The sequence below is a fragment of the Argiope bruennichi genome, chromosome 2 (assembly GCF_947563725.1).
Source record: "Argiope bruennichi chromosome 2, qqArgBrue1.1, whole genome shotgun sequence".
Classification (NCBI taxonomy): Eukaryota; Metazoa; Arthropoda; class Arachnida; order Araneae; family Araneidae; genus Argiope; species Argiope bruennichi.
In genome coordinates, this window is record NC_079152.1 from 29,917,219 (window position 1) to 29,941,174 (window position 23,956).

Consider the following 23,956-nt stretch of genomic DNA (forward strand, 5'->3'; position numbering starts at 1 on the left):
TTATTTTCAGACACCCGTAATGGGAGATTTGTGCTTACAAAATAAGGAAAATATTTATTAAGATTTGCATGTGATAGTTCATTGGCTAAGAGCATTGGTCTTTAACAATGATTGTTTAGATTGATTTGAAATCACGAGATTTTCGTTGAATTGCAAAGAAGCTGATGTAAAATTTTTAATCTTTCCCTAAGTGAGATAACGAGAAGATTTACCAGCAAATTTTTCACTCTCCGTCTGTGTGTTTATTTGCACCACCGAAGCTTAAAGTTTTATTCTCTTCTCAAGGCAAATATGTGGTACCTCCAATATTCCGTAGTTCTATTTCTCTGTTGCATTTTATTTCTTTTGTTTTAAGTTAGTCATTATTGGTACTTCAAGTCATGCTCACATTAACCTCCTAGGTGTTAAAGCTGCTTAAGAAAAAACACCGTTTTCTTTCGCTTTTTATATTAAAATAGAAAAACGATATCCCACCGGTAAAAAATTCAAACTTTGTTTATTCCATCTTGGGATTGATCTACAAGTTGCCATCTACAAAATGAGACAGCAAAAAATATTTCTTAAATAACGTTGCCATTCTAAAATAAACAAATAAATAAAATAAAATATTAATACATTTTCAACATCCTCCCACCTTTTGATTATAAATAATAATCAAAATATAATACTATTAGTTAAACACAGTTAAGAGATTCAATAAATGGCAACGTTTTACAAATTTTCAATTAATATTTAAATATAAAAATGAAAATTAATGTGAAAATGTCCAATCAAAAAACAAAATAAATCACAAGTTCAGTCTCTCTGGCAATTTAATTCTTCTTCCGGCTCTACTAAATTTCATCTCGTTGCCAGAAGTACTGTCAGAAGTTTTGGTGATGTCATTTGACTTATTCAAATCATCTGGTGTCATCGAAGTGGAGAAGTCATCAGAGGATGTTAACTCTAATGGATATATTCTTTGAATTGGTCGCAGGAAATTCTGCTGTGAAGTTTGCACTCGAACAAGTCGTACATGTCCATCTTTACCTGGTATGATTTCTGTGATACGACCTAAAGGCCAGACAAGTCTCTTTTTATTATCTGCTCCCACCATAACAATGTCACCAACAGTAACTGTACATTTTCTTGATTTTTTATTTCTCCGCTGTATGAGAGCACCCAAATACTCAGATCTGAAACGATTTCTTAAGTCTTTAAGCACTGCTTGTCTGTATTTGAATCTATTGCTCACAGAATTTTGCTCTACAGCATCTATATCAGGAAGATTGCATTCATGCACATCTTGTATGAACATCGATGGAGAAATTGGTTTTATAGCTTCCTCTTCGCAAATGTAAGTTAGAGGTCTTGAGTTGATTACACGCTCGCAGTCTGCCAAAACCGTTATCATCTCCTCATAATTGAGACGTGCATGTCCTAACACTTTCTTCAAAAGATCTTTTAAAATTCTAATTAATCTCTCCCACCATCCGCCCCACCAGGCAGCAGTTGGAGGATTAAACTTCCAGTCAATAGAGTTTATTGCTCCATATTTTTGGATGCGGTTCCAATCCAGTTGTTTTAAATAGTTGGCTGCTCCAACAAAATTGGAGCCATTATCGCAGTATATTGTTGTGCATCTTAAAGGAGCCACTCGAGATTTCGCTGCAAGTAGAAATAGCTCGATTCGACCATTATTTTCTATTCTAAGGAATGTAACAGCAGCATATGCATCTTTGCTCCCATCAACAAACGTATGAATAGTGCAGTTGCTTATATCTTTTGAAGATGCTTGAACACACCTAGGAATCTGTATGTCAGACAAATGCTTAAGTTCTTGAAACCACTGTAGAAATTCTTTACGAAGCTCACCAGTTACTTCTTCATCCCAACTTGTACCTAATGTCCATGCCTTTTGTAGCATTATTTTTGGACAGAGCATCACTGGTGCAGTGAATCCAAAAGGATCAAATACTTTATGTACTGTAGATAACATACTCCTTTTAGTTACTTTTTCCACATTAATGCCATCCAGCCATTTCATGTTAATTTTCAAAGTGTCTAATTTCTTATTCCAAATAAGACCTAATACCCGAGTTTCTTCCTTTGAATTAGTTTCACAGTCGCCAGACCATTCCCATTCTCTAAGATCAAAACCACCTTTTGCCATCAAGGTTTTAGAATTGTCAATGAATCGATCTAATTGGTCTTTACTGTCGACACTAGTAACGACATTATCAATGTAGAAACTCTCCAAAAGTCTTTTCTTCAAAGATTTTTCAAATCCTTCACATTTTTGAATATGGTACTCAATTACTGAAGCTAAAAGAAAAGGGCTACATTTTACCCCAAAAACAACTCTTGTGTGACGAAAAACTCTCAATTTCTTTTCTTCTCTATTTTCCCACCACAAAAACCGAAGGAAGTCTCTATCCTCTTTACGAATACTAATTTGCAGAAAAGCTTTCCTGATGTCAGCTATAACGCCAAGCTGTCCCTCTCTGAATCGAAGAAGAATATTTGGAATAAGCTCAATGAGATTAGGACCACATTCCAAGCACTGATTCAAAGATGGATAATTTGCTAATCTCGCTGAAGCGTCAAACACCGGACGAATTGGAGTAGTGCTGCTGCTTAGTTTTATCACTGCACGGTGAGGTAAATAATTACCATAAGAGTTCATTTCGTTGGTAGGAACTTCCTCTATTATGTCTTCATCTAACCAATTTAGAAGAATATTTTCATATTTCTCATACATATTCATAGCTATAAGTTTTGAGGTAGTGTAGTCGAGCCTTTTCCTCGCCAAATCCAAGTTGTCGGGCAAAGGTGACTTATCATCAGACCATGGTAAACAAACCTCATATCGACCATCTTTATTAATTGTTACCGTTTCTAGAAAATGCTCCTTGGTCCGAAGATCAATCTCGTTCTTAGATTTTTTCTCAACAGGATCATTGATTCCGATTGAATCTAATTTCCATAAATTTGTGATTTCAGCTTCATTTACAAATAAGGACAGCACTGTTAAAGCCAGGTTTTCTTCCGAAGATTCTTCCTGTGGTACCTTACCCATTAAGGTCCATCCTAAGAAAGTTTCTACAGCGACAAGACCTGAAGATAAGACTTTTCTTTTGCCAGTTAACATTTTCCCCATAACGTCAGCTCCAATTAGAATATCAATGCCTTCACAAGTATCGCTAATATCAGTTAGATTAATCTGATTTTCCTCTAATTCTTTTATCCAGGGACCTTTAAAAACCGGTCTAATATTGTCACAAATGATAGATTGATCCAGAACTTCAAAATTACAGCCGAAATCTCCAATCAAATTTCTCAATTTTACTTTATAACAATTATGTTTAAATTCATTAGTGATAACGCCACCAAAAAGAGAATGTACCAATTTTTCACATCGAACGGGTGTATAATTCATTTCTTCAGCTACACTTTTCAAAATGTAAGATTTATGTGATGCGGAATCAAAAAGTAACCTCACAATTTTCTGTTTATTATCCGATACCACTTTAGCTTTGAGAGTTTGAAGAAATATCTTAGGGCTGTGTTTATTAAAATTAGCCATATTAACATCTAGTGCGGGTTTATCTTCTTTTCCCTCTACAGACATCTTTTGCGAATCAAGCACATCACACATTATAGGAAAATGTTTTTTAGAACATATCAGGCATTTTAAAACTGCTCGGCATCTTTTAACTGCGTGAAATGGCGATAAACATGCAAAGCAGCATCGTTTTTCCTTGACTATTTTTTGTCTTTCCGATAGAGTCATTTTTTGAGCCGTAAAGCAATCTGAACTTGAATGTTTACCACCGCAAAAAACGCAAGATTTCTTTACATATTTATCTGCAGCAGTCGTTAACAAACCTATAGCTGTAGGTACTTTATTTCTCAAATTCTCCGAGCTATATTGTTTCTTTTTCAAAGGTCTGTATTCTTGGCCCTTTCCTAAACCGAAACCGGCTACAGCCAAACATATTCTTTCTTCTCCTTCAACTTCCGTTTTCAAAAATTGCATCAAATTATCCAATCTTCCTTTCGCGTCAGAGTTAATACTGGAAATATTACTACGATTCCAAGCCTTTAAAAATTCAGCTGGGAAACACGATTCAACCATAGGATACAAAATGGATGCACATTTATCTGTGGTTACACCTAATGTTTCTAATGCTCGTAAATATGATTCAAGCTTATCATACAAAGAAGTTAATGAAAATGTTTCTTTTGTTTGCACAGAAATAATTAATTTTAATAATTCTCTCACATATACTTCCACTAAAATATCTTCTCTACCAAAACGCGATTTTAAACAATCAATAGCCTTTTGTTAGTTGGCGCCAGTTGGCGGAAAACTTTCAACAACCTCTCTAGCACGAGAACCAGAAATTGTTGCTTGAACTAGGTACTGAAATTTGTCTTCTGGTGCGATATCCTCATCTTTATGTATTTGCTCAAATTGACTCCAAAATGGGAGCCAATCTTTAACATCGTCGCCAAATTGTCTAAATTCTAATCTAGGCAGTGTAAACTTTCTCTTATAATTATTTAAATCAGCAGTAGAATTAGCAGAAAATGACTGACCTCTATTTTGAGATTGTATTCTTGCCAATTCTATTTCTTTTTCAATTTCAAGCTGCAATCTTCTATCTTCCTTTTCAGCTTCAAGCTGCAATCTTCTATCTTCCTTTTCAGCTTCAAGCTGCAATCTTCTATCTTCCTTTTCAGCTTCAAGCTGCAATCTTCTATCTTCCTTTTCAGCTTCAAGCTGCAATCTTTTATCTTCTTTTTCGGTTTCTTCTTTTAATTTCCTTTCCGAAATAACATTACTTAAAAGTTCTTGAACGAATTCTGGATCATTCTTATATTCACAACTTTTTAAAATAAGATTTTTTAATCCAACTATCGTAATATTTTCTGATACGTCTTCTCCAATTTCAGACGCAACGTATTTCAGATCTTCTTTTTTAAAACCTTTTATTGCTTGAAACATCTTGATTTATTTTGTTTCGAGAAAGTCCTGTCGCGGACGCCAAAAAATGTTAAAGCTGCTTAAGAAAAAACACCGTTTTCTTTCGCTTTTTATATTAAAATAGAAAAACGATATCCCACCGGTAAAAAATTCAAACTTTGTTTATTCCATCTTGGGATTGATCTACAAGTTGCCATCTACAAAATGAGACAGCAAAAAATATTTCTTAAATAACGTTGCCATTCTAAAATAAACAAATAAATAAAATAAAATATTAATACATTTTCAACACTAGGTGCGTTTCACTAGAGTACACCGAAAGACCAAGAAAAATGCTTTTTCAAGACCAAAATGCTTAGCTGATATTTTGGTTATTATTGATTTGAATTAAAGTCTAATAAATCAAATGAATTAAGCTTGTAGCGTATTGAGATGTGCGAAGATGGAACCTGGGACCTTGTGGTTCGCAGTCCAATAACTAAACCATTACGCAAAAGCAATTTTTCTAAATGGGGCTGTACCCAGTTGAGTTGGTGATCGTGTGTGTGTGTGAGTGGTTGCTGCGTCAAACGAGTCTGACGACTTTGGTTTTGCTGCGTCAAGTGAGTCTGACGACTTTGGTTGCAGGTAAATCACCACAAATTCTAGATGGCGCCACAACAGCTGTTACGAAGGCTGAAGGTTCATCGTCCGAGGTCACCAATTTAGCGATATGTGGTGGGCGGGGATAGAACCTGGGACCTTGTGATTCGCAGTCCAATAACTAAACAATTATGCAAAAGCAATTGCCCGCGCAGCGTAGTTGTTAACTGGCTTATATGCTATTCATCATAAGCTCAACTATAATTATAATAACTGTGCTAGAACACAGTGTGTTCGTTGTAACAGGCGAAACGAACAAGAATTACATAAGAAATCTGGGAGCATTGCTATACAATATTCCCAGAGGTAAGCATTAGAGATAAAAGTTGAGACACCTTGTTTAATCAATAAATAAAAAGTAAAGAAAAATCAAATTTTATAATTAGAATTAAAAATGTAATGATTTCAAAAATAATAATTTGAATAAATAAATAAGTACTTTAATAAATAAACAATATACAGCTATATGAATAAAAAAATGTACAATGAAATTTCCAAAGAGGCTATATCAATCATAAGTAATCTGCTATACAATTTTTAAAAATTAAGAATTTTTTTATTAATTTTTATTTGAATAAATTATACATCAGCAAAATATTCAAACGAAATTCTTCAGAATATTTCCGGTACACAAGATATGGATATATTTAGCCAAGAAAAAGAAATCATACATGTAAACAAATTTTTAAGTTTTTAGTTCCGATTATAATTTTACAAAAAATAATTTCAACTATGAAACAATAATGTAAGATTTCACGAATAAGAAATACAAGGGAACAAAAAAAAAAAAAATCATATTGTCAATGAATTTGAATTAAAGAAGTTCGATTTAGCCAAGCTTCACTATAATGATTTATAATTTGAAACTGTTCTGTTTCGATAAAAAAAAAATACATAATTAAAAAAGGATGTTAATTAAATAAGTTAAAATGATAGTTATTGAATTCAGATTAAAACTTTATTTAATTAATTCATGCAGAAATAACGTCGTAATTGTTAGGAGTGTCTGAATATTTTTAGACATAAAATAAGGAATCGGTATTTTTTTTAACCATCTTTAAGTTTCTTGCATGTTATCTGAACTTGAAAATGAAACTTCGTTCCTTACAGGAAAGGACGAATAATTTTTAAAAATTTTATTCTATCACTAATCTTAAATCCACAACTTAGAAATCTAGTCTGATCTGTTCCATAAGGTGCTTTTGATACGTTGAACTAGAATTTTTTTAAAAACATATATCAATTTTAAAAGAAATTATCAACGTGTTATAAGATATTTATTTTTCCCACTAACCTCACCTCTGTCCTTATCTGGACTACTAGTCACAGCTACTTCAACTACAGCTGGATGCTCCATCAAAGCACTTTCGACTTCGAAAGGACCAATTCGATATCTTAAAAGATAAAATTAATAACAACATATGATAAAAAAATTTTATAGATTAGATTAATTAATCAATTGAAATTCTCATGCAGAAAGCAACATGCAACTTGAATCAAATCAATCGTTCTATCGCTTTTAATAAATTTACATTGGTTAACTGCATGCTGATTTTATAGTTCGTTTATCATTTTTTAAAAATACATAATTGATTTTTATAATTTGTGTATGAATTCTTCCTTATATTATACTGATTCCCAATTTGGAAAATAAAAATTATAATGTTTTTCAATCAAATTTCTGAATTCTTTCAAGTATAAATCTTTTTATTTTGTTTTGCTATTACTTGAAACCCCCAGCTTTACCCTTAAATTTATGAAAGAGTGAAACTCCAGGGTGAAATTATTTTTATATTATTAATTATTATGGACAGAAAATTAATTGTTATTACTATAAATGAATTAGTATAAATTAAGTATAAATGAATTTTTTTTATTTAATTGTCAATAATTTTATTATTTATTTTATTGTCAATAATTTTATTATTTATTTTATTGTCAATAATTTAATTATTAATTAATTATAAGATGAATTATTTATTTAATTGCCAATAAAAGTTTATCAAATTCTTTGTTACATTTCAATATTTGTGAGGAAAATTTGAATTGCTTATAACATAAAGAAAATTTACAGTAAACAAAGTTATATATCAAATTAAGAGTTGAAAGCTACATGGTATAAATGTTGTGTATATTAAAGTAAAAAAAAAGACTCTTTAATATTAATACTTGATAGAATCTCAACATAAAATATTTTTATAATCTTTAACTATACTTTTAATTGTAATGTAAAAATATGATGTGCCAAAAATGTTAAAATCTTTTACTTCTCAAAGAATCTCAAATTTTGCAAATGTCTGTAAAAAACTATAGAAAATTAATTCTCGATGTAAGTTATTAATAATTTTTGATAAAAATGCTACACAATTTAACTAAACATTAAAAATGAAAAATAAATTTACAGAATAAAATGAAAACACAATCATTTTTCAGCGCCGGTTTTAAATCTCCATTGACCATTAAAAACCGAAATTCAAATTTTGAATCATTATTTTAAGTAACAGAAAATTTCAGAACAAGTTAATTTTCAAGTTAAAAAAAAAGAAATATTTTTCAAGATCAATAAGATAAAAGAAGTTTAATAACTCTCTTTCCCATGTTTTAGCAATTTTAAATTCACTGTCATAAATAAATCTTGGTAGCTGCCACGTTATTTTAAAGCAATATTACGCATTCTCTACTTCATGGCGAAGTCGTCACAAATCATTCACTAAATTATTTTATGCTTCATAATATTTGTAAGAAAGATTTAAAGAAAATTTATTTCGTAATTTGCATTTTAATAGAGTACAAAAAAAAAGCCGACACTTCAATTTTGTTGATTTTTTTGTTGTGATTTTAAATTTTATTTTCATTGGCTAATTCTGCTTACCTAAACATAGAAATTTAACTTTATCCTTTCAATGGCTTTGGTTCTGGAACTTTATAACATCTGAAATTTTTAACGTATACTTGATTGAATTGCTTAAATTTACTAGTTAATTTTATAATTAAATTTTTGTAAAATGTAAAATTTGTATTTATGTATATAACAGAATCGAGAAGCTGTTATAAATTACCTACTTAGTCTTGAAATATATTTCCGATGAAGAAATTATCATTATTTTAGAGAAAAATAGAATTTTAATATACTCATGTCCAAAATTAAGGTCACAAACATAAAATCGGTGAAAAATGAAAAACTATTCACTGTGTTGCCACGAAATTTGGCACAGAGGTACATTACAATGGAAGAAAGAACATAGACACATAACAACATGGAAAAGATTTTAGTTGGGAATTAAGAAACCGGATATATCAAAAAGTGTTACATTATGAATCAGAGATAAAGATTTTATCTCGGGAAAAACCTGTCTAATATGAAATATGACCACCGTGCACTGCTATACAGGCTTCACAACGAGGTTTCATACTGTTTATGAGGATGTCAATAAATGCTTGGGGCAGCAAAGCCCACTCTTTCAAAAGCGCACTTTTTAACTCTTGGAGGGAGGTTACGCTGTGCAATGGCTCTTCCGAGATCATCCCAAACATGTTCAATAGGATTAAGAACCAGGGACCTCGACGGCCAGTCCATACATCAAATATCCTCTTCCTCAAGAAAATCGTCAATGATCTGGGTTCTGTGTGAACGCGCGTTATTGTCCATAAGCATGAATTCTGGGCCAAAAGCACCCCGGAACAACTTCATATAGGCTTCAAGGATCTCATCCCTATAGCGATGTGCATTGACAATACCCGCATCGAAGACGTGCAGTGGTGTATGACTGCCCAACATTATGCCACCCCAGACAAGGATTCCTCTGCCACCAAATCTGTCGATTTCCTTTACCTAGGAGGGATGATAGTGAGCTCCTCGCTCTCTCCAGATGAAGATTCGACGAGTGTCCCTCTGTGGGGTAAATCTCGACTCATCACTGAAAAGAACATGCCCCCATTCTTGCTGTGCCCAAGACTGATGTGTTCGACACCACAACAACCGGGCTTTTCTGTTGGATGCAGTCAAAGGGACTCACTCAACTGGTCGCCGGGCATAAAGGGCCCTCTCTGCTAGACGTCCGAATACTGTTTGTCTGGAAATTTTTATTCCAGACGCAGCAGCAAGGTCACGAGTAAGTTGAGGAGCCGTTGTCAGCCTATGTCGCCGTGCGGTTAATGCCAAATAGAGATCCTATGCAGGCGTCGTTGCTCAGTGACGGCCTTGGCCGGCCTTCCTGGTTACAGTACCACTTGTTTGCATTGATTCCACATCCTGGATACCATTTTCGGTGCCATTTGTAACCATCGAGCCACCTCCGCTTGAGACTGCCCAGCTTCAAGCCTGCCAATGGATCTCCATCTCAAGGAATCGTCTAAACGATTATGAGAACTCATTCTCACTGGAAACAGTTTAAATTTTTTGTTTTAATGCAATATTCACAAAATTGCAAGCAAAAATCCCAGATGCCTAAGCGGTCTAATTTCAGTATTTCCTCAAAAACTAATGCTAAACAACACTATTTCCCACAACAAAGGTTAATATCGTGTTACCGGTCTTTCACAATATATAAAATATAATTTGTTTAAATTTTACTGGTAGCCATTTAGAATTACTTTGAAAAACATTTTTGTGACCTTAATTTTGGACATGAGTGTAGTTAAAAAAGTTCATATAATTAATTTTTTTGCAACAAATGAATAAAATTAATCACATTTATTTAATAATAAAGAGACTGTATGTGGGTAGATTGACACTCTATAAGTTTGAGGATTTAATATAGACCATATTTCTAACAAATTTGGTAGAAATATATTTAGAAGGACTAAAATTAAGCAGGAAATAAGCATAAAGACAAGCAAGATTTGTCTTCGATAGCTTCCAAAATATTATTGCGCAAAAATAATTTTTAGATTCTTTTAAAATTGAAAATTTATATTTCCAATGATGTCTCTTTATATTAATGTCACTGTCATATTTTTTTGTCTTAATTTTGAACAATAGAATTATAATGACATTGAAAAGCATTTTTACTTCTTCATGAAATATTCAATCCTACGATTTTGTTGAAAGTTAGATTATCTATTATCTGCACAGTATGTATGAGCAATAAGAAAGTGAAGTTACAATATGCGAAATATGACGTGCAATTAGAAGATAGATTATTTAGATAATTACGTTTTTATTGGTGTAGTGGTGTTATAAGTCTTGATTCGATTAAGAAGATTCGTTTACAGTATAACAGAACAAACCTTTTAACTAACACACCTCTAATATTTGTCAAAATTTGTTACTTAAAACTATTTTTGGGGCACTTGATCACAACCAGTATTCCAGCAAACCAACTGGTTATCGAAGGGAGCTGTTAAAGAAATAATAATAAAAGGTCATGCTTCATTTTAAAAAAGGATTGATAGTTCTCATACTTTACCCTGCCGAATTGATAATATCATCGTTTCTTCCAATAAACCAAAAATATCCTTCGTTATCATAGTAGCCCACATCTCCAGTATGAAAATAATTCTCTGTAAGATTTTTCTTTGTTTTCTCTGGCTCGTTCTGAAATGAATTTCTGGAATGAAGCATTCGTAAACATCCTTGAGAAGTATTTCATTTATGCAGACTAAATTGTTTTGGTAAACAAGCGAGGCTTACTTTGTATCCCATAAACAGACCAAAAATCTTTCCATCTCTTTTCCTCAGTGAGATTTCCCCGATCTCACCAGGACCGAGTTCGTTTTCATTCTTATCCAAAATCTGCAGAATGAAGCGGAAATATTTACTTTGAGATTGAATGATCAGATATTTATGATTCGAAATGATACATAATAGAGAATTCAAGAAAAAAAAATATTTGTCCTCGTCTTCCCACGCAGGATATCATACGTTTAAGTTAAACTTCAAATAGTACTTTATAACAGAATTTTAATATAAGAAATAAAACTGTATTTCAGCGAATGGGAGTGATCACTCTGGAACTTCCTCGCACACTCTTTAACATTCCCCATTTCCCAGTACTGATAAGACATTGTGTTGTACCGATTCATTGTGTCGTCGCTGTTACTTAATAAACTCCTCGAGATAGTCAGATGGTGGATCTTTTCACCTGGGTGGTCTCGCATCTGTTTATTAGCGACTACAGTGAAAGACCACATATGGAATTCCTCATCCCAGAGGTATTGATAGTACCTTCAAAGAGAAAGGGGTGTCCAAACATCTGGATGCTAGATGCTTCTCTTTGTGAAAGGACCTTCCCACGACACACTGGCGTCGCTGAGAGAGTATATGGCTGAACCCCGATTGGCCGAAGGACAGCTCAAATGACCAATGTAAATTAAGAGGTGGAGATTGTCGCCGAAATAAAGATAGAAGATTTTTTTTTAGGAAGAGAGGAGACAAGAAATGAATTGCAGAGACTGTTGGACTACGCCTACGAGTTCGGAGTCCGAGAACCAACTGAGTTGTAAGAAAGCCTTCGACTTTGACTATTGTATCTCCTACTACAGGTGTAAATAACTATTTATTTAACCAAGATTAGAGCAAGTTGTTCTTTGTATATATATAGGGCTGTAAAATAAAGAATTGTCTGGAAATTCTGCTTCGTTATTTGAACAGTCTAGATCAGGACATTACACCGGCTATTCGAATATAAATTAACACTATAACTACAAAACGAAGAGAGCTAGATGGGTAAAATTCTGTACACATATTTAACACCTATAATGTACAAACATATCAAATTTTGAGCCAAATCCAACTTGTGGTTGACCGTCTGTAAGTTTATACTTTCAGAGAGCTATAAAAAAGATGACTCAAAAATACAGCGACTTAATATATCAAGTTCGGTATACGATTTTGTGATTACAAGTGTCAAATTCAAAATGTTAGTTCTGTCTTAAATTTTGGTTTCAATCTGTTGAGAAAAATTCATCTAAACACCAAATTCGATTTTCGAATATTATTAACTGCATGCCAGGGATTAATCGCCAAGAACTCGCCAAGGTTCATATGTCGGATGCGGTAAAATTACTAAATTCATACCAAAGAATGATATTTCGCGGTTATTGTTCACCAATGCCATACCAGGTGTTCTCTAGGTTAGCATGTGTTTTTGAGAATATGTGAGAAAGATCGATTAAGAAGCGAAATTTGATATGGAATATCAATTTTAATTATAAGATCACATTATAAATATAATTTATTTAAATCGTAGAATTTGTGTGTTATCGTATCGTATACTTAGAAGACGATAGAGCTTCTATCCTTCAGATATTAAAAATGTTCACCAAATTTTATTTGTTTAAGTTTCTTCGCCTTTGAGTTATCACTTTACAAGTATGAAAAAAAATAGATCGTTTGACGATGGATTGCTTGACACATTTGATTCAAAATTTGGCGCACATCTACAGATTAGATAATAAATCTGTGCACCAAATTTTGCCATCTAATTTTAGTAGGTAACGTGAAGTCAACGGACCAGGTAGACCGGTGTAAAGATCACACACCAAATTTCATCTATCCATATGCAGACCATATCACTTTTGAGGTTTCGTTTTCACAGATAGACAAATATAATTTCAAAAATGTGTTTTTCTAATTCGTGGACGTCTAGAACATGAAAATGCGATATAATCTTGAGTTCAAATTTTTGATGATTATAATACTTCCTCTTTTTAAATTTCGTATAGGAGAAAGGAAAGGCCAGAATAGAAGTTTATATTTAGAACTTAATTTTAAAAAAGGCTCATCATTAAAATGATTGCTTTGAATTTTTTAAAAATTTAATCACAATCGATGTTCTAGAGTGACACATGTAGATAAAAATGATTCTTAAGTACGCTGAAAGCAGTCTTATGTCAATGCTTTAAAAAACAAAAAACAGCAATAAACTTATTTGGGTTTATACCGCCAAATATGTATAAAAGTTCGATGTTGCGAATGTTAGTAAATCCATATACAATATAGTTTTATTTAATTTGGATTGTTTGAAATTTTTGGTTTTTAAAGATAGAGTATAGTAATCTGTTTTTCATTAATTTTACTGATATAATTAGTTTATAAATTAATTTCATTAAATACTGATGTCTTATTACTGATACCTTTTAACAGGGAATTTTAGAAAAAAAAAATGGTTACAAGATTTCGTTATATATATATTACGGAATTAATTTCAAAAACACTATCTCACTATATATTCTCTTTGACGAGGGGGAAAAAACATAGCAATAAACACTATACTGATTTCGCTGATTTTTATTTCATAATCCTCAATTGCAGCATTGTACCCAACTGACCTCTATTTTCAAGAGATATCACAAAATAAACTTGACGAAGTCACAATCTCAGCAGTTCAGAGGATTTTTGTCAATTTTATTGGTCAAATAATTTTGACACTTTACAGACATAACTTATCTATTAGAATCATCCTTAATTATTGTACAAATTTTTTTTAATCTGAATTTTCTTTTGTTGTAATAAAATGTAGTTCATCAGAGTTGATTATTAATATGGTGGATAAACAGCTAGTTGAAACAGCTAGTTATCAATATTTATAATAATGAATTATTAATTAAAAACAGAGAAGTTAAAATAAAGGAAAAAAAATATCCGCTTACCACGACATCTAGTGCGGGAGATGGTTTTCCCAAGGACCCTGGTTTGTAGTCTATGCATTTACACATACCTACAGTAACCACCTGCAAAAATAAAATTTCAGAAATGGATTACAAATATGAGACAAAATATCAATTTATATCTGAAATAGTCAATTTTCAATCAAATTCAAATACTGTAAAATGATTTAATATTAAACATTTAATTTTCAATACTTACCAATTCAGTTTGCCCATATAATTCATATATTTTTAAGCCTGTACCATTTTGCCATGATTTAATGACCTCAGGAGTCTAAAAGAAAAAAGAATATATATCAGGTCTTAGAAAGTTTTCATGAATTTAAGTTTCGATCTTTTCCATGCTGCATATATCTATAATAGCAGCTTAAAGTTTCAAAAACATCTTGAACTATATTTTGTACAAAATGAAAGACAATATAATATTAATTTTAATATTTGTGGAATTTTTTCAAAAAAGAAATTTTATATATATTCTATACCAATGCATGATTATTTCAGTACTCAAAAGTTAGATAATAAAATCATTTTCATACTAAAATAAATTATTCCTAGAAGCACAATAGATAAATGCAGACCCTACATTTTTGTGCCCATAGTCATTAAATACATTAATACATTGACTTGTCATCTTATAAAAAATCTTACAGATTCTTCTTAACATAGCAGAAAGCCTACGTTATAGATTTAAACAATATATAATCTATGTAGGAATCTCAAATTGGAGACAAGCCGAAAGTTTTTACAACTAGTGTACAATATTGTTACGAATCTGTAATGCTGCTTCCCAGCACAGTTGGTTCCATCATCAGGAAGGCCATTTTACAGTCATCTGTATTGGACGGAGTCCGTGTGACGCGTCGGAGGTCCCGGAGCTTGGCGACGAATAAATTATACCCGAATAATCGAGAATTTTCCCGATCCGTCCAGTAGGAACGAAGATACGCCTCGAACGTTCCTGATTGGTTGAGAGGCTTCTAGCCCCGCCTCCTAAGACCTATAAAAGGAGCTGCAGCTGCCGGGGAGTGGTGGTGAATTGAGTAGTCGGAAGCGACAGAGAAGAATAGTCGTGAACCGGAGAGTAGTCGGAATCGACGGTAAAGAACTAGCCTTCCAGAGATAAGCGGAGCAGCGACGAAGTGAAGCTAGTGCTGAACTAAGCTGTGCGCTACTGTCTGCAGTAGAGTCTGATTATATGCTGCACGTCTCGGCTGAAGATAATCGTCTTTTGTGCTGTATATAGTTGTCGTCTTTGTGCTGTCCTGTGTGTCTTCGTGTAAATAAACGTCGTTGTTTTATTTTCTACTGCCGCCTGCTGATTGAGCGTTCTTCACACCATATAACTCCCACTATCCAAACGAACCCCGGGAAATTTAGTTACAATATTTTCATATTTCAACTGATACAGCTCATAAGTTGGAGAAATGTGAAACAAATCTTACCACAGGTTCTCCTCCGCTAGCACAGAGTTCTAATTTAGGAAAATGATATTCTTTCAGGTTTTCCTGGACCATTGATCGATATGCCATTGGAGGCGCGCAAAACGTGTCAATAGGATATTTAGACAGAATCTGCGAGAAAATACAGAAGAAACAAATGATTCCGTTATTGAAATATTGTTGTTGAACATAAGTATGCAACTGAAGATTTACTTGTCATTTTCTATTAATCCAAAAAACGAAAAAATGTGCAATTTACTTTCACATAATTGTTCTTGGGAAAAATTTTTCGCCCCTCCATAACTAAGGATATTTTATTGCTTTCCGAGTTCCAAAGCTCATAATCACTCTTGTGAAATTTCAATTTTTTTATGATTCTTGTCTAATATGTTTTGTTTTTAAATTAAGAGATACGTATATTCGACAATATTTCGTTTGCTTTAAATAGAAAGACTGATGAATAAAATTTAACGATAGTAAAACTTTAAAAGGAAATATTAAACAATAATAGTAGCGGGGAAGGATTAAGCTTTTTTCGATGACTAAACAATAATAATGCGAGGGTTTCTTTCCCTTCATCAGCTTTTAAAAGCAGGTGCATTTTTTATTGACTTTATTTTAAATTCTATATAGCATTTTTTAAATTAATAGCTGTTACAATGAATTGAAATAACAAAACATTTATTCGGGGATTACCTTTAAAAAATTAGTTGCAGTAACCGCTTATAAAAACATTTAAAATTTACGCTTAAATGCAATTTTAAAAATATTAATTAACACGATTAAATATTATAAGCATATTTAAATATTTAATAATGTGCTGTTCTTACATTGTTCAAAGCGAAGGAAAAAAGGATTTTGTTTAATATCTGTGTAGTTTACATGAGGAATAAAATAAAGTGTTACAGTACCTTTAAAGTTAGATTAGAGATATTCCGGATATTTTCATTTTTAATAGCATGAGAAATAGAACTCGTTAATGTTATGAAACTGATTTCCGTTAGACAGCTCATATATACAACCAATATATATAAGATAAATTAATTCAATTCGGCTCTAGTGCTTGACAATGCAAGGACATATTATGTCTAAACGATTTAACTGAAATCAAATACAACAGTATTCCCCCAAAAAGGTGAAATTACAGTACTGCAAAAATTAGAGAATGGTACGATTTTAATAATGCTTGATGTTACGGGACTCATTTCTATTAAAAAGGCTCATATATGCAATGAATAGAATATGTGAAAGACTATAAAAAAACAAGACTTAATATCTATGATACTTTGATGATCATATATTGTTTTTTGTTGGAATCATGGATATGGATTTGTATCAAAGAAAATTGACTAAAATTAAATGCAACATATATTTATGGCAAATAAGCTGGTCGCCAAAGGCGGGTATTACATAGTAAAGTAAGGTGAATATTGTTTAAATTTCCTTAGTCATGTAGAATTTTTTACCTGTAGAGTTCGAAACGGAGAAAATCGCTGCATGCCGTGCACGAATACGCACGATCCGAATAACCAGGGTGCAAAAAGGCCACTATAAGCAGTCTTTGCCCAACCAGTGTCACTGAGATTCCATAGTATGCAGTTACTTGTTAAATCCAAAAAATGTCTAGGGATACAAGGAAGTAAATAGTTTGATTGACCATTGTAGAATATGCATGCCATAAATTAATTTCATCCTTGATATACTAGACAATATAATTAAGGACATGGTGAATTTTGAAATAAGCAAAATTGAATGAAAATATGATATCAAAAACGGATGAAAAATATTGTTTCATCAACAAAATTTAAGCTTATATTCAAGCAAATATTTGTTCAATGAACACAAAGTGTATTTAAGCTATTTAAGCTTATATTCACAAAATGTATTGTTCAAAGAAATAAATATTTAAAGGGCCTAGAGAAAAAAAAAATACATTTAATGACTTTTCACAAAGCGATGTTCAAATTAGATTTAAATGTTCCAGGTGTATCAATTTTTGTGGATATTGTGTAAAACTGGCTATAAAAAGTTTGGTTAAACAAGCAAAAAAAAAAGAAGAAAAAAAAAAGATATGCATTTTATGCTGCGAGTACTATTAAATGTTAAAAGTCAATTTTAGTTCAGAAAAAACCTAAAATTCTTATGAAAGTTCAGTGCATGCACATCTATATACTTATAATAAAGCTCAATGTGTGTGTGTGTATGTGTGTGTGTGTGTGTGTGTTGGCGCTCTACAGGCCAGACCGTTTGACATACAGCTACCAAATTTGGTACATGTATACCTTGGAGGTTGGCAATGTGCACCTGGGGTTTCTTTTTTCGAATTTTTAATTAGAATTTTAATTATTAATTAAAAACTAACTTTCCCGCCAAAAAAATCTTCCATTTTCCCCACCGCCAACTTTTTCGCCAAAAAAGTCTTCCATTATCCCCAAACGAGAAAGGCTTCAGTTTTTTTTTTTCTACCAACAGTAATGAGGCTAGGGTTAAAATTTTTCGGCGGATTATTTCAATCGGTTCTGTTTATTTTCTTAATGTTTGATGCATTTAAAATTAAACATTGTTAATGAATCAATCTTTCAGATTCATTCTGAAGTACTTTTGAATTAAAATAAAACAGAATAAAGGAAATTAAAAATTTCTAATCCGCATAGCGTTACCCCAACTGGCGTAGAAAAAATCACGTATTTGCGTTACGTAACCGGCGAAGAAAATTCACGCATGCGCATTCTGTTCTGATTGTTGCCATGACAACGTTATCAATGGATGATTTAAATTATTTTTGGGTTAGTTGCATGCTTTTGTAAGTAAATTGTATTTATGTTAGTTATATATTTTTTGTATATGCTTATAGTTTTAAGTACATCGTTTTTTAAGTAGTTTTTTTAAAACCTGTTTTCAACCGTTTATTTTAAACGATTCGTTTTATTTTCTTAGTGTTTGATGCATTTAAATTTAAACATTGTTAATTAATCGATCTGCTCATAATGAATCTAAGAAAATTTTGTTGACCAACTCTTGAGATATTACATAAATTAAAAAAGATATTCTTTAGTGCCCATAAAGTTTAAACGCTGAGTGGCTCTATTTTCAGTAATCAGATTATAAAAAAATGCTTTGTTTCAGTAAAAAATATTATTATATTAATTGAAGATAAATTCTTTCCACTTTAATTTAAAGCATAAATTCTACGGGTGCTAACAGAAAATGAGAGAGATACATATTACGTTATGACTGAAGGCCTTTATAATATTATGAATGAATTATATGATAATCAAAATTTGAAGTTTTAAAATATTTTGATGAAGAAGCTATTAAAGTAGAAATTGCATAAAATATTTAATTATTAAAATTTTAACGAACATTAAGATTGGCGAACCGGCTGGTCGCCAAAGGCGGCTAGTATAAAATATTTCTAAAATATTAATTTAATTAGAATTACAAATTCATACTCAATTTTATTCCATATAAATTTATATAGGATAATAAAAAAGTAATAAAAAATTAAAATTTAATTCGTCTAGAATATTTTGAAATCTTTAAAAGTTATATTATATATATATATATATATATATATATATATATATATATATATATATATATATATATATATATATATATATATATATATAGATATATATATATATATATATATATATATATATATATATATATAAAGTTTTTTTAAAGATATTTGACGTATTTATATTTTAATACGTATGCAGAAAAATTTTCATAACCCTAAGGATAATTCGCAAGAGTGCCTAATTGAGCCCACCATTCCCTCAAAGTTTCAAGATTGGAAAAAATAAATCACACAATGAAAGATTACACACATGCATAATTTTATATCTTACTTTCCAGTGGTCAAGTGTCCTAATCCGTAACTAGAATGAGAATGTTCCACCATTTTTGGCTGTCCCGTTGTCCCGCTGGTGAAAAAGACCATACTGCTTTCGTCGCTTCTAGTATCAGCACACTAAATCAAACAAAAAATATTTCTTTATCTTATATTTATTGAGTAAAAATAAAATATTTAAAATTGAAGTTCATTGATAGAATTCGAATTTTTTTATGAATCCTAAAAAAAAATAACAATATTTCATTTTAAGAGTTAAAAAAAAATTAGTTGTAACTTTAAATGTACTCGATGTTTTTGCTTTTTGTATTAATAATTTATTCAGTGTTATTTGCTCGTATATGAAATGTACAAAGAAAAGATACTATAATCGTCAAAAACTTTGAACTTGAGATTTTTCATCATATTATGAACGGAATTTATTCACAGGATGCATCTACTTGTTTAAGTACAAGGGAGCTCAGAATCTGCAAAACGTGAAGAGCTAGAAGGATACATTTTGGCACATAGTTTTAAAATTTAAAGGACGTATCCGTACAAAATTTTAAACCAAAACTTTCAACGGACAGACCTTCTGTCCATCTGCACATTTGTTTGTGTGTAAACAAGATAACTCAAAAGTTGAGCAATTTAGGTAAATTCAATTTGGTTTCATTTGAATGATTAAGATTAATGAAAACGACATAAATGATCTTGTAACTAAGAATGTAGTTCTGTGCCAAATTTTCGTTCTAATCAGTCAACAGAATGAGGTCCAAAATGATGCTCAGGTTTCTTCACTGCATTAGAAAGTACAAAACTTTCATGTGCGGGACTCTGAAAATAAAAATCTGAGTATTCATGGCATTCAATATTTTGTACAAGCTTCACAATTTTTATGCTGGGAAGAGGGAGATCACACCTTTATTATGGTCTGAGGTAAATTTTTGGTGAGAATACTTCCGCTGTTTTATTCTTTGCTACAAATGAGTAAAAAAGTGACAATTTTACAATGGTACATGGCATATATTTACTTGGTACTTGGCATATATTTGCTAAGTGTTAAATATTTGTTTGTTGACATTAAGTATCCAGGGATCCCGAATTCAATATTTGATTATTTATCACATTTTTAATAATACATGTTGATGGTGCGATTTCAATTTATCAGCAAATAAATGGACTGGTCACATTAGATAGTATTAAAGCATTTGAAAAAAATTTAATTAAAAAACAAAAGTCAAAGTTACATAAAAAAATAGTTCTTACGGAATTATTTTTCCTATTTTGTAAAATGTATAAAATATCCCGGCCTGAATATAAAGAATGAAAATGGATGTATCTGAAAAAATTATGAAAGTAATAGAAAACCATATTATAAATGCTTATTTCGTTTTTTTGTAGTATTTACTAGTGTTTGTTCATTTGTTTTAACTTGTTTTTTATTTTGAATAAATACATATATCCTTTTATTCCCTCCTTGTCTTTACAGAAAAAAAAAAGATTTTAAAATATGTCAAACTGAATAGAAAATCTAGTCATTTTACACTAATGAGCGCGCTTTGGGTTGTCATTTGATTGGGGAAAAATATATGAGTTCTCTTTAAGTGAAGAGTTTAAAATAATTCTGAAGTTCTGCGGATTGATGGTTTATAAAGTACATGATTTATTCCGGCAGCATTTGATACCCTTAATAAAGGTTCATTACATAATGATTAAATATAAAGTAAACACATTTTTTAAAATTATGACATTTACCTTGTGATCAGCCGAAACGCTGTCTTTAAGTTGATGAAAATTGAGCCACCCTTTTTTCCTAAAATACCATAAAGAGAATCTGTTAAACTAAAGAGGATATGCATATATATATTTCCACTATGAAAAACTAAAGATTAACATCTGTTTATGGCGCCAATATAAATTTGATTGGTAAATATAAATTTAGTACTATTCAAACAAAGACATTAAATACCAGTTTCCACACTAAGACTAGTTGAAATAAAAAATTAACTAGCCCTATTGTAGGTAAGACAATTTAAATTACATTTTTATTCAATATAATATCTGAGCCTGTGAATAATATGATCGAGAGTAACCATATGTTTTGTATGGCTACTTCAAGAACTTAAAACAATAAAAATACTGCAATTAATTTTCCCCACATATTTTTGAGGGCAGTTCGATGGAAACTGCAATCAATAGCGTTTGTGATTACGTAAACAAAGAATTCCCTGAAATTTTTAAATTTTATACACATAAATAACTTACCTTAATGAAAGCATTTTCCACATAAAAATCAATGCTTTCTAAATGGTGTTAAAGTTCATTTAAATCTCTTAATTAAAAATTGTATTGCTAAAAATTTTATAATATACCATTAGTGGCACATGTACTATAGTTTGAAACAACCTGATTTAAACTATTTATAGATGAAACAATTTTAAAGCATGGGATTTGATATGCTGTAAGTACAAAGGCTGTTTGTTGTTTAAAAAGTTACTTATTTTATTCCTGAATGCATTCGCAGTCCTATTCATCTGCTTGGACATGAGACATGTCTGTGCCAGATAGAAAATTTTTGAAGAAAACATGCCGAAATTGCTACTTCTTTTTGGAAGAAGGTATATTTTAGCTTCAAAGTCTAATAGATCATAGTAAATCTTATATGAAAGCCATCGTTACTGGTGATAAAACTTGGTCTCATCCCTACGATTCTGAAAGCAAAAAGAAGAGAACAGTTGACAAATTACCAGGTTATTCAGTGAAAAGAGGTTTCAATGATCTGATGGTTACATATTAGTTTTTAACCTGGGAGTTCCATATTCGAAAATTTATTTTACCAAAAACTTGCTGTATATGTGGGCTTGATGCATATTAGATCTGACTATGAAGATAAACGTCTTACTGTTAATGACCGAGAAAAAGTTGTCGTCTTCTTCATTTGACTTGGATTCAAAGTTACTTGGTGGGTTCCTTGAGTTGTTTCAAAGTGCGACTTTCAGAGCCATTTTGTCGAATAGGTTAATGGGTTGAAGTCCAGGATATCATTGATTTATGATATCCTGGATTATGATTACCGGCTGATAATTTAATATATTGATTCGATTTTAATTTTGAATTAAAGACTTATTTAATTATAATTTCATGCGCATTAAAAGTAAAAATACAAGAAGAGTTTTAGCTATCCAGCCTTCGATTTTGTAACGTTCGTAAATAAGTATATAATTTCTCAAATAAGTAAGAAAATCCTAAACTTGGCGCCTAAAGAAAGTTAACTACATTACCAAAGATAAAGTAGACAGCTGAAAGTTTCATCATAGTTATACATCAGATTTCTTTAATTACCTTGCAGAGCTTCATATTAAAGAATATTAATTTATTATTAATCAGGTGCTTTCTATGGTCCATATGTGTTTAAATTCCTAATTATTTATGGGATGCCAAATTACTCTAGTAATCTGCCATCTCATAATTTGTTAAGACGGCTGTGGGGATGTTAATGCGACTGAACTAAATCAATACCAAGAATCAAGATGCTTTCTTTCTTGGATTATCACGATTTAGTCTATCAAAATAAAGTGCCTGCTAATACAAAATTTACTGGGAATTATTATGTGAAAATACAGAGTGACTCATAAAGAAGTATACAGTTTCAATACTTCAATACTCAAAAGTTTCAATACAGTTTATAAATTAAGAACAATAATAGATATTATATGCCACCTGTAATATAATTGTTTGGGGTTATTTAAATTTTGTTAAAGACAGTCGCAGATATTCTATGTGTGACCCTTTAGAAAGGGCCGTGCACTTTCTTACTGGACACTGTACAGAACAAATTTACCTTAGGGGAATCTCGCATGTGTTGCACTGTGAATTTATGATTCTGCCTCTCCCAAAAGGGAACATTGTGCTTGTGTACCTTCCCTTTGATATAAAATGTTTTTTCATCAATGAAAACTAAATGATCGGCAAAATCCTTATTTTCATCCTATGGGTACAAAATTCAAAGCGCTTTTGTTTGTCAAAGTCGTTTAGATTTTTCAATCCCTGTACTTCATTTTCAGCTTCTTTCTCAAAATTCTCCAGATGGTGGATTGAGAAATCTACACTTCACGACTCACTCTCTGCGTCGATTTTTTCGGGCTTCATTAAATGACGACGTCTTGAGATACAGACAGTCGTCCAGGACTTAAACCTTTGCACAAACAGCCCGTAGTTTAAAATTTTTCATGCAATTGATAGATAGATTTTCTAATCGGAACTTATTTTCCGAATCGTGATCGAAAATGCTGTTGCACAAGAGTTGCGAATTCCGTTTGCTAACTTGGGGAAAAAAAAAACTGCAGTTGCCGGCATTTCGACTGGCTAGTCACTTCTATAAAGGGCGAGACAAAATCTTTAAGAGTACATCTACCTTACTATTCCCTAAGTGGCTCGTATTTTTGACAGTTATTG

The 23,956-nt window shown here is 31.5% G+C and overlaps 1 protein-coding gene across 4 annotated transcripts in view; it reads right to left on the reverse strand.

Moving 5' to 3' along the window:
- The window catches only part of LOC129991721 (acyl-coenzyme A synthetase ACSM3, mitochondrial-like), a 51,008-nt gene that overhangs the window by 7,548 nt on the left and 19,504 nt on the right, over positions 1-23,956 (reverse strand). For 2 of the 4 annotated variants that reach the window (XM_056098254.1, XM_056098256.1), the window contains exons 6-14: positions 21,257-21,314; positions 19,518-19,639; positions 17,127-17,283; positions 15,664-15,792; positions 14,421-14,495; positions 14,204-14,284; positions 11,244-11,345; positions 11,020-11,147; positions 6,906-7,005 (exon numbers count right to left, since the gene is read on the reverse strand). In XM_056098254.1, coding sequence (XP_055954229.1) covers positions 6,906-7,005; positions 11,020-11,147; positions 11,244-11,345; positions 14,204-14,284; positions 14,421-14,495; positions 15,664-15,792; positions 17,127-17,283; positions 19,518-19,639; positions 21,257-21,314 — 952 coding nt within the window. Of the gene's footprint in view, positions 1-6,905; positions 7,006-11,014; positions 11,148-11,243; positions 11,346-14,203; positions 14,285-14,420; positions 14,496-15,663; positions 15,793-17,126; positions 17,284-19,517; positions 19,640-21,256; positions 21,315-23,956 lie in introns of those variants that run through there. The other 2 variants (XR_008785840.1, XM_056098255.1) reach the window with 2 other exon arrangements.